Here is a 12625-nt window from a genome sequence, read left to right as displayed (position 1 = left end):
CTACGACAGGATTCTAAGGCACTTCTTTTGGCCAGGTCTGAAACGTGATGTAGCTGCATTCTGCCGTACTTTTCACACCTGTCAGGTCACAGGAAAACCAAACCAGGTTATTCCACCCGCTCCTCTCTGTCCGATACCCGTGTTAGGTGAGCCTTTTGAGCATGTGTTAGTTGATTGTGTGGACACCATTGGGTCTGCCCGGTACATGACAAAGCTGGATCTGTTAACGGGATATTGGCAAGTCCCACTTACTGCTCGTGCCTCGGAGATCTTTGCATTTGTCAGTCCAGACAAGTTTCCACAGTACTCTGTGATTGCGTTTGGGATGCGGAATGCACCTGCCACTTTCCAGTGCTTGGTGAATATCGTTTTAGCTGACATCCCACACTGTGCTGCGTACCTCGATGATGTGGTTGTGTATTCGTCTGATTGGGCTGCTCATGTAAATACCTTGACAACAGTGTTCCAGCGTTTGGCGAGGGCTTCCTTGACGCTGAATTTGGCAAAATGTGAGTTCGGTAGGGCTACGGTTACTTACCTTGGTAAACAGGTTGGGGGTGGTGAAGTGCGCCCCGTGGAGGCTAAGGTGACTGCTACATTTACATTTACATTTAGGGCATTTAGCAGACGCTTTTATCCAAAGCGACTTACAATAAGTACATTTGTCATAAGAAGCGCATCAATATATCGCTGTCGGTACAGAAAGGATGTTCATAGAACCAAGTGCAAGTACCACAATCGCTAGGTTAATCAATTCCCCGTATTACAGACATGATAGCAGCTGCTGCAGTTGCTACACAGTTAAGTGCTACAATACAATACAATACAATACAATACAATACAATACACTACAATACAGTGTACAATGGTGGTCAGAAGAGGAAAGGTGGCTATGCAGAGTCGAGGTGAACTCTGAACAGGTGAGTCTTGAGTCCTTTTCGGGAAGATAGTGAGCGACTCTGCGGTCCTGCGACCACTGCCTGCCCAGTGCCCACCACCCGGCGTGAGCTGCGCCGCTTCTTTGGTATGGCTGGGTACTATCGTGGTTTCTGTAGGAATTTTTCACTGACTAGTCTGTTGAGCCCCTTGGTCCCGTTTGCGTGATCTCCAGATTGCCAACACGCTTTTGTCTCGGTTAAGGCTCTGCTATGTAGTACCCCTGTTCTGGTGGCTCCTGACTTTGAGAAGCCATTCAAGATGGAGGTAGACGCATGTATTGTAGGTGCCGGTGCCGTTCTTATCCAGTAGGATTCCAACGGTCTGGACCATCCAGACTTCTCGCGGAAGTTCAATGAGTGCCAGACACGGTATTCAACTATCGAACAGGAAGCTCTGGCTTTGCTGTTTGAGCTCCAGATTTTTTAAGTATATTATTTGGGATCGAGTTCTAGGCCTATTGTGGTCTACGCGGATCACAATCCACTGGTATTTCTCCACCGGATGTATAATCAGAACCAGCGCCTCAAGCGGTTGGCGCTGATTGTGCAGGGGTACAACCTGGTGATTCTTCAGAAGAAGGGCTCCGAGAATGTGTGTGTGTGGATGCCCTTTCTCGTGTGTGATGTTTGCTCTTATGGGTGGGGGTGTTACGTGTGTGGTTGTTTTCCTGTGTCTCCCCTCTCGTTCTCTGTAGGTCTCACGCCATTGGCTGTTCCTCCACCATCTTCTAACCCACTGTCCAATCTGGGAGCTGTCGGTTGGCCATTCAGTGTCATCAGGCCTTGATAACTTGCACCTGTTTGTCTCCATTGTAACACGCCATTGTCTGCCTGTTTGTTGGCTGTCATGCCGGTGCATTTTGTTTTTGAGATGCCAGAGGGGTTTAGGTGAATAGGTAAGATACCCTTGGGTGTACACTACCATCACGTAGTTTTCCTCTGTTATCTCATCAGGTTAGAAGCGGGGCCACCCTCTGTATGTATTAGCTAGGTTGTATGTGTGCACTAGTTAGTTGTCACTTTATCTTTTTCTTTGATTCCGTTTATAGTTCCCTATTCCCCTTGGCAGAACATTCGCCAAATAAATACACTTATGTACTTAGTTTGCTGTTGTGCCATGCTTTATTGTTCTCCCAGTCAGTCCAACAGCAGCATGTGTTATGGTTCCCTACCACCACCCCTAGACGTAGCAAGCTAACATCTTGGAGCCATAATACATATATTTTGTACATTATAGTCATCCTACTTATCAGACGTAACACACGCCCCAATATTAGACATGGTGAAAGTCAACTGTGAAGATTGTAGACATTTAGCAAGACACCTGTGACAGAGAAGTAATGTGTTTCCTCCGGTTGCTCCAGTTTCCTTCTCACCATAAAGACCATAAAATAATACATGTTAGGTTAATAACAGTGAAGTGCACTTGACCATGGCAACAGCAATAGACCTGGAATTGGTCCCAGGGTGGTGCAAATAGGGCTGCCCACTGCTGCAACTAGTGATGGTCCAATGCTCCTACTGCAGCAGCTAGTGATAGGTCAAATCTAGAGAACCCATTTTAGTTTGTAGTACTTCTTCACCCACAATGTTAACTCGTATGTCCCTGTAACGTCAATATAAATGCTGTGGGACACATTGCATTGTTCTATAGCCCCACCTCTGATATTTCATCACCTTTTAATTATGGGATTTACAGTTGTAGCTGAATAACAGTATCATTAGTTTCTATGAAAGAAGTATTAAGTATTAAGTGAAGTATTAAGTGAAGTATCAATATTTTGTGTAACAATGTAATATTTATTAAATATAAATACTATACTTTATTACTGTGGAGATATGGGAAACCGATCAACAATATCCAATGTTTTTTTATGCACTAACTAAGTGACTGCTGATATGAATATCACAACAAACCCTATAAGAAATATAATCAAGATTGATGCATATTCAGCCAGAAGGTAACTGAAAGTAATAGTAACCCAACACCTTACCTAACCACACAATTGTTGCAGACAACACAAAGGTCTTCTGTAATAAACAAGTGATATGTGTTCATTTACCGGAGCACCATTTTACACGCAATGGCGAAATGAACGATATAAAGCAGTTGGCACTCTTGAGAAACAACGTTGTGACATTTACAGAGGTCCTCTTCTTATGAAGCCTGAAGTGTTCTTATGAATTGGCTGAGAGACAAAACCATTCTTAGACACAGTGAGCATCACATCCTGAATTAGTAACAGCTGTTTGGGCAGCAAGGTCTGCACTTGAAAGTGTGTTTACTATTTCCGACCTCTTTAGTGAAATTGGGGCAAAGCTTACTTCCCTTGTCAAACAAGGGTTTGTTGGTCAGTAGCTCAATTTCCCTTTTATATAACAAACATATTCCCCTTTTGACCCTCTGGGCAGGAAAAACCACCAGAGAATCATGTATTTAAAAGCCATGCCACACACAAACTGGTAAAGAGAGTCATTTAATCTGGATGTGCCCTGAGATGAACCCCGGTTTCTCTTGAGCTGGTTTGCCTAGAGTAAATATGTTCGACATTTTATCAGACCTAATAAAAGTGATTTTAGTACAGAGGTTTATGCAGACATTTGTTTAAAAAAAAAAAAAAAAATAGCTCCAAGGTAGAACAATACATTTTCCCCAATGGATAAACAGCAGAGAAAAAACATATATTTCTCCTTACGGGTCAATGGTATAAACACCCAGCTTACCAAGACTCTGATTTGAATGATGTACCTTTTTTCAAACGCTCCAGTCTTAACTGCTTGTGATCCAAATAGGGTTTAATGGCTTCTGTGGTCTAGGTCACACAGTACGATACATGGATATTAGACTCAAGGTCAATAGTAAACAATCAGCATGTTACATAAAATTGGCCGTCATCGAGTGTCCTGTAGGAGAGAGTGGGGAAAGATGAGCCAATCTTTACACATGTTGTACTGTAGTCGAGGAAAAATAAAGTAAAGTAAAATGAAGCCTCTACCTTTAATTCAGGATGTCCCTTGTCAATGAAAATGATAACAATGCATCTTTACTTTACTTTTATTTTACCTTAATTTGGCAGATGCCCTTCTCCTAGGCGACACACAACATATTTGACAAGCAGTAGAAATTACATTGATGAAGACATGATAATCAAATTAAACGTTTACTAAACATAAGATAGTCCAAAGCTGACATTCTATGTGGTCTTACTGAAAACTTGCAAGCAAGTACAGAATACAGTAAAAAAATACATAAAAGTGGATGAGTAAATAAAAATATTAAATATAAGGGCATATTTAATCCAGCTAGATCTAAGGACATTAGATCTAGCTGGATCAGTTAAGTCTCTAAAACAGGGTACTGGGAGAAGTGATGTCTTCAAATGTTTTTTTAAAGAAATCAAGCTAGTGGCTGAGCGAATGCTGCTTGGCATCTCGTTCCACCATTGAGGTCAAAGAAATAAAGCATCTATGACATAAGTTTGTGAAACTGCCTATTTGAACAATTCAGGCTCATCTTTAGCCAAATTATTACCATGGTTTAATACCTTGGTCGAAACCGCCACATGTATGAACATTTTTTAATACATGTGGGGCTTTTTTTACGCATGGATACATTTTTTGACGCGTCAAAAACGTACTTCGACAAGCAAAAAACTGTTGGTGAAGAAAACATGTGCATCTCTCCATCACAGCCAGATATAAATTATTATCATTATTCAAAAGAACATCCAACCCTTTCTAAACCCCAAACATACCTTGACTTATAATCAAACCAAATATTTATCAAAATAGAAAATACCCAGACACCAAGAAAGCGGATCATGTAATCTTTATTTTATAATATAGAGCATATAGATAATATACCATAGAACATCTTTAAATTCTTCATCTGAAATACAACTCAGGGAGACGATTATATATTTAGATGACTGACAAGGAATGAGTGGAGCCGTCATCGGGCGGCGCCCGGTCAGGCGCAGGCGGAGATGGGGTGGCTGAGCCCGCTGAAGTACGACTTCTCCCTCTCACTCATCACCTCAAAGTGCAGGGGCTGCTGGCAGAAGTTGCACTCCGCTGTGGAGTGGGGCTTCAGCTCGAGGCCCGCCTCCTTCCAGGTCTGCACCAGCTTCTCTGTAACGCCCAGGAGACAGATATTTACTCATGGGGTTTTTACAACAACAAAATAATGATGAATAGGAAATATGGCAGAATAGTCTGATGGGTAGGGTATCAATCCCAGCAAAACACTAATAGATTCTCGGTTAGATCTCCAAAGTCCCTAGTGTGTGGCTTGTATAAACTCCTTCCAGTTCATTACTGATTTACATCTCAAAATAAAATAAACACCAAGTTAGTTGCATTGGATTAATGGCGTCTGTTAAATGACTGAATAGGTCAAATCCGGGCTTGGATCATAATGCCAACACGGGTGGCAAATCATCAAACGTAATCCCAACAGTAGCCATACTAATAAGTCATCTGTAATCATTGATGGGGACAGAAACGAGTAGCTCGAGCGAACCCTAGTAGAAAGACACCCAGTGTTGCCGTACCGACAAAGTAGTTCATCATCTGGGGGGTGTGGTGCGGGGTGGGGGCGATGCGCAGGAGCTCTTCGCCGCGGGCAACCGTGGGGTAGTTGATGGCCTGCACGTAGATGTTGTAGCGACTCATCATGGTGTCACACATCGCCGTGTTCTTCTCCGCGTCAGCCACCTGTCAGGAACACATGCGGCGTGAGAGGACCCGACACAGCAGGGGGCATGTGTTGTGCACATAATCATCCACGGTACTGAGGGCTGGTTGCAAACGGCATGGCTACATTGGCTGCTTTTTTATGTGTTGGACCAAAAATGTAAAAGACGACGCAATCTTTTCATTCATCACATCCATCATCTGCCAAAAGAACAGAAGGATATGTTTGCATTCAATCCGTTCAAAAAACAAAACAAATTAAATATATTTTTTCCCAATTCCCCGCCGCTTTCGATATCTCGTTGTGACCAATAAAGCCCCAGAAATTACATGTTCACATTAGCTGTTCAACCGTTTTGCACACACACACACACACACACGCACGCTCTAATCGGGTTGTTGTAAGGCCCTGGTCGTGGAGACTCTCTTACCCGCACGGGGATGATGTGGCTGGGGCAGTGCACCACGGGCAGACCCGAGTCCATCAACATCTGCCTCAGCAGCTTGACGTTGCGCTGGTGCTTGCGCCGCAGCACCACGCCCTCCGCTCCCTTCAGCGTCTGGATGGACTGGCGGGCACCGGCCAGCAGCATGGGGGGCAGGGAGGTGGTGAAGATGAAGCCGGCGGCGAAGGAGCGCACGGCGTCCACCAGGGCCTCGGTGCTGGCGATGTAGCCGCCGACACAGCCGAACGCTTTGCCTGGATGGAGGAGGAGCGGGAGAGAGAACGTTCTCTTGAGTGATGCGCCGACGGGGGAGTCCATCAGGAGATATGGACGCAAACTGTTTTACGACGTTACCGGGACAACACACAATCTGTTTGAAAGAGTCGGGTCCGCAAATTAATAGATCTCAGATTGAGATCGTTGTTGAAATTAAAATGATTATCGATAAACTATAAAAGATTTGGTCACATTCAAATTTTGGCAGGAAATGGTGGACATTGTGCCTTTCGCTTTACCCAATGGTATGATTCAACATGAAGCATGTAGTGGAATTACCCAGGGTGGTGACTTCTTAACATTGCTTTGTAATCTCACGGACTGGAAATAGTATGCAGCATACCAAGTATTGACGTCACCATGACACCCTGTTTGGTCACATTAAATGTTACCGATCTACCTAGTTTGACAGAAGTTCCCAATAGGAAACACCACTAGCTTTATAATGACGAACCACCATGGTACCCCAGTATGCACACATGATCCTAGGATATTATTTGTCAGAAGTCGAACTAACGTGTTCGGGCTAGTCAAATGGCCTTTTCCCCACCAAGCCCTCTGTGGGCGGTATAGGCACACAGTACTTAGTTCTAGAGCTGCAGGCAGGGTACAGAATCAACACCTGCTACCAGCCAATGGCAGATATATTTGACCATTTGGCAGGTAGAACAATTGAGAGTAACCGATTTAAACAATTGCTTGGCTTGGGATTACTTTTTCACCCTGGCAGGTAAAAATCTAAACATTAATTTGGATCCTGGATTTACAGCCCTGATAAATGGCCATCTGGCTTTAACAGACGCTTTCGGGCAGAGGGTAATTCAATAACAGCAGAACAGCAGCTCCCCGTCTCCTAGCAACAGGGGAAGAGCCCCTGCAGGAGCCGCGCCTCACACAGAGCCCTGGTGTATTGAGTGACAGAAACAGGGCTTAATCCCCAGCATAATAGCCAGATCAGGTTGTTTTGCTGCTTGAGTTTCTCAACACACAACATGACTGGGTTACCAGCTCTGTGATTAACCCATTTTATTAAGAACATAAAAAATACATTCTCTAATAAAAGATGCAGGGCAAGTGTACACTTTAGACCCTAGGCTGAAAAAATATCACGAGACTCTGCATGAAAAGCACTCTCAGTCTAAGCAGTAGCTCACCCAGAGTGCCGGAGATGATGTCCATCTTGTGCATGACACCGTCGCGGTCGCCAATGCCGCCTCCACGCGCGCCGTAGAGCCCGACGGCGTGGACCTCGTCCACGAAGTTCAGGGCGCCGAACTCGTGCGCAACGTCGCACATCTCCTCCAGCGGACAGACGGCACCTGTTGCGCAACGAGACGAGAAAGAGGGTGAAGAGTTTGATAAAAAATATCATAATGGAGCCAAAGGGTCAACAATGAAGGTGGCCTTTTTGTTTCCACTGCTTTGTTTAGAAAGCAACACAAAATAAGATGAATTTTACCACAACATTAGATTTGACTTGAACACAAACGCCTCCACCCACCGTCCATGGAGTGCACGGTCTCAAAGGCCACGATCTTGGGCTTGTTGGGGTCTCCCTTCCGCAGCAGCTCCCTCAGGTGCTCCACGTCATTGTGGCGGAAGATGAACTTCTTCGCCCCGCTGTTCCGGATGCCCATGATCATCGAGGCGTGGTTCCCTGCGTCCGAGTAGATCTCACAACCTGGGAAGAGGTGGAAAGGGTTACTTCAGGATCCAGAGATTCAGGTTTCTCCCTGACAAATGGTTCTATTGTTCGCCTGTAATGTATATACACCGAATCTGGGAGAAACTGGATTTAAATAAACACAAAAGGAGGGACGTAGGTCTCGACTTGTGACAACGCAGGCTCCAGGGGACCTGTTGGAAGTATGCTATGCTTGCACTTTGAAGACGTGGTAGGATTTCTACTGACCAGGTAGCATCTTGGCCAGGGTGAAGAGCGTTGAATCATTGGCCACGAAGCAGGAGGTGAAGAGCAGCGCGGCGTCTTTCTGGTGGAGGTCGGCCAGCTCCTGTTCCAGCTCCACATGGAACTTGCTGGTCCCAGAGATGTTCCGAGTGCCCCCGGCCCCGGAGCCGTGCTTGTGCAGCGTCTCCCTGGCAACACGAGAGATGAGATAAGATTAGTTTCAGATCAAGCTCAACAGGTTGGAGTTGGTCAACAGGATAGGATCAAAGTGGGGAAAGAGGTTTTTTTACAGTTATTTTTTTTTAAATAAGAGTTATATACTGGAACTAGTCATTAGTGTGACGCTAAAGAAATATAAATTCTTCAACCTATTCAGTAGCTTTGAAACAAACGTTTTATATGGCAAGGAAATATAGCAATCACACAGTTGTTTTTGTTCTCACTACTGAGGTGTTACTGCGACGAGGGGCTGATTACCAGTACGGGCGAGCACCAACAGGTCTAAACGACAAAAACACCTTCTTGTGACACTCACAATATGGACTTGGTCACGTGTGGGTGTCGACTCATGCCCAGGTAGTCATTGCTGCACCACACGGACACGTCCCGCTTGTCCTCCAGGGAAGCGGTGTAGTCGTTGGCCATGGGGAACGACTGGGCCAGCCGGTTGACCGTCTTGAACACGCGGTAGGTGTGGTCATTCTTCTTCTCCTCAATCTTCTTCTCAAAGAACTCATCGTACTTGAAGCTGGAGACTGTGGGCCCGGAGGGGAGAAGAACTTCAGTCAAACATGAAGACACGGCTCTCTACAAGTTTAGGTTTTATATTTACACTTTTTGTGAAATTGCAATATAGATAATATGGTTGAATATTTTTTTGTATTCATCAGCCTCCTCAGAACTATTAGAGAAAAGATTACTGCAAAGCAATTTTAAGATGGTGTGGAGTGAGAAAGACTGACGCAAAAAAAACGTACAGCTTGGGAGGTTATCCTGCAGCAGATGTGAGACCCCTTTGGGCCGTTGTTTCATGAGTGTGGCCATCAGAGAGCCATAGCTGCCACTGTCCGACTTGGAAGGGCCGGTCAGAGACTGCTGCTGCAATTGGCCGCGGGAAACATCTAGAAAAAACGACGACACGAAAGCAATCAGCATAGACACGGCTAAATATAGGGGACTTCAAAGATAACCACTTTATCAAATAATTCATGGTGTATGAACCGGGATCATTTTTTAACAAAGTAATGAATACATTACAATAAATAACAACTAGTGACTAGTTGACTAATATTCAGGGCAAATAGCTTTTTGGCGGAAAAATAAATATACGTTGTTAGTCTGACGGAAACTTAATGGAAAGCTAAAGTTCTCACCCTTTTGCAAAGTGCGGACTTCCTCCACATCTTCCTGAAGCTCCATGCTGACTTCACGGACCACACTGCTGTTCTTTTGTCCCATCTCAGCAGCGAGGAAGGGGCATTTGGTGCCTACTGCCTGGCCAGGGGGTGGCATGGGGTGGCCGGCAGGAAAGGAACTCTTGTCCGGTTTGGAGGCTGGGAGCAGGTCAAGAGAAAAGAGTTAGAGCAAGAACTGAATTACTTGATCATTTCAATATTTAAAATTAGCAAAAAAAAAATTTGGAAAAACATTTTAGGATAATGGATCGATTTTGGTCAGATATTTGTGCAATATCAGAGCTCTGTATCCATGCAAATGCATTTCTTAATTTGTTCACAAACAATGTGGTTACGCCATACAACCCTGTTTTTGGGTGATGTAGCTAGCCGAGATTACGTCAACAAGGAAAAACTCCCTTATTTTTACCTTCACTTGCAGCCACGACGGACTCGGTGGTAAGGTGTGAAGTGGATGAACACATGGATCGGACCACCGATGGGGCTAGTGGCTTGGAGGCCATATCCATCATGACTGGGCATTTCTGGGCATACACAACCAGAGATTTCCTGGCCTGCTGGAAGAAGGCCTGGGGAACGCGGGAGAGGAACGGACAACGGCGCACTACCACATCCATATTCAGTTACAAACTTGAAGTTGATTGTCCACGACCCTACAGATATGAAGAAAAGGGGTAAAATAAAAATAAATGTTGATAGTCATTTAAAAAAAAACAGTATTAAGTAGAGAACTGGTTTAATTTATAAAATAGACAAATACAATATTTAACAACTACTAAAACAATCTATGTTTTCCATACATTACTCTTCTGGGGCTTTTGGAAACACACATTCCGTGGGAACAATTTTGTTTGGAACTACAGGGAGCAATAAGCACTGTTCAAAACTTGTTTAAGCCCTTCAACAAGTGTGTTCCGTAACTGAGGATATGTCCTTCAATTTCCCAGACCTGAACCTAAAATGAGTTTGTTGTAGAAAAGTATTCCCCAATGTAACAACAACTTTAAAGTTCAAGTTTGGGGAATTTGAGGGAATCAGGGAATCAGCACGTCATCTCCCACCCTTCACAAATTATGTCACAACCCTTAATTTATGTCTGCTTCACGTAACACGGGTATCCTCATTTCCGGAGTGCAATGAGTACTTATATAGGCAGTACGAGAGTGGCTATGGAAAAGGGCTAAACATCACTGGTTGGATAAATGAAGTCCATCGGCAATAAATTGGGACTTAAGTAAGGTTAGCATTACTAACAAACACGCCTCTAGCTAACGTTATATCACCCGACACTAAAACATAGCCGCGCATCATGCCCATATTCATACATTTAACCAGGCTCACCTTTATAGAGCGCTAGATGTGTGTATATTTAGGGTCCCTAGAACTCACATAGTACCGCTTGGATAGTAAATAGTGTTGACCTATGGTTATCCAACCTTACTTTAGCCAAGATACCTTCTACGAAGACGACTACAAGGAAAGGTGAATAACGTTATGCCACTTACCTCGGATGACCTTCGCTAAAACAGGAATAATGGTTTGGGAATTTCTTGAAGTAACAAATGTATATCGCTACAGTTATAAATGCAAGTTGATAAGAGTATCTTGAAAACACTAAATCCGAGGAGAAAGATAACTTCGTTATCCTACACTGAGGACGAACGACAGGGCTATTGAACGTGCAACCGGGTTTATAAATCCGAGTTTCTCGCACTTATCGCGAGAGATTCATGATCACGTCATGGAAATGTCTCCGCCTCCATCCATCCATAGTCCATGAAGTATATTCGCACGACTTTCCCCACAACAATCATCGCCCCACCGCAATAAGGAAAATTCCCAGACTTAGTCCAACAATGGAAAGGCGGAAGTGAGGACGTTTTTTTCCAAGAAAGATACACATGAAAAATAAGAAAACTTCCCTAGGACCATTACTAAAACTAAATGTCTGTATTTCCCCTCACATTTGAGGTATAATTGTTGCGTTATAGACCAATTATATGGATATAATGGCAATACATTCGAATTACAATCAACTTTATTGTAAGTGCACAAGTTGGCCTGTTTGTCCTCTACGTTTAATCCAAATGAGCAGTGCAGCCACAGTGTATACTGCCGGTGCTTTGACTAAGCTTCTAATAATGTGAGAAAATAAGTTTGGTACGCCTAGCTTTTAGATTGCGTTGAATGCCATTTCTATATGGGCATACTGACTGGGTTTGATTAGCAAATAAAGTTACACAATAGCTACTATGAACATGAACAACCCTTTCAAAACTGTTCTTAGTGGTCTGTACTGACCCCTGGTGTCGAGCCAAGGTAAGAACTGGGCCCTGGTGTCCGGCATAGGCTACTTTAGTCATTGTGGTTAAAAATCTTGTTTTTTAATAACAATGCATTTAGACCAGAACTTAACGTAAATAACTTTGAATTTGATCATCATACCAAGAGATGGCTGGATATTATTTTGAAAATGTTTGCCATCCATTAGTCACAAGCGACTAAGTGGATCTTTGCATAACCGTGCCTCTAATTAGTCGCAATGACCTCCATGGATAGCCCTTTACATGGAAATGAGAAGTATCTTAAGGGTACAATTGCTCAGAGAGAAAGTTGCTCATACATGACAAATGTTGCCATTTATGAAACCAAAGGCATTTCGATACAAAGATGATGACCCAAGTTTTCTGAAGAGGCGCCATATTTATTAGTTTAGTAGCATGTAATACAAGCAGATAAGACTTATGTATTCATATATAGGGCTCTCCGGAAATTTCGATAAGGGGTTTGCAGTAATGCGAACGTCCTCTCAACCAACCTTGACATTTTCAAATAGCATCCAATTCCATGATCCACTTTGTGATGTGATGTTGAAATTAACATTAATACAGCACCCACCCACCCACCGACCCTTCCACCCCCTACAAAAACACACACACGCACGCA

The 12625-nt window shown here is 43.8% G+C and overlaps 1 protein-coding gene across 1 annotated transcript; it reads right to left on the bottom strand.

Annotated features, from left to right (window-relative positions):
• Positions 1-4749: 4749 nt before the first annotated feature.
• Positions 4750-11490, bottom strand: alas1 (aminolevulinate, delta-, synthase 1). The gene is made up of 11 exons (XM_030374824.1): positions 11185-11490; positions 10089-10332; positions 9638-9817; positions 9242-9385; positions 8800-9019; positions 8268-8452; positions 7857-8036; positions 7510-7674; positions 6065-6333; positions 5492-5654; positions 4750-5069 (listed from the first exon to the last, which is right to left on the bottom strand). The coding sequence occupies exons 2-11, from the start codon at positions 10294-10296 to the stop codon at positions 4909-4911; spliced, it is 1875 nt and encodes a 624-aa protein (XP_030230684.1). The 5' UTR covers positions 10297-10332; positions 11185-11490; the 3' UTR covers positions 4750-4908.
• Positions 11491-12625: the final 1135 nt, after the last annotated feature.

This window comes from Gadus morhua, chromosome 13, assembly GCF_902167405.1.
Source record: "Gadus morhua chromosome 13, gadMor3.0, whole genome shotgun sequence".
Lineage (NCBI taxonomy): Eukaryota > Metazoa > Chordata > Actinopteri > Gadiformes > Gadidae > Gadus > Gadus morhua.
Note: the sequence above shows the minus strand (reverse complement) of the source record. Positions and strands in the feature narration are given on the sequence as shown.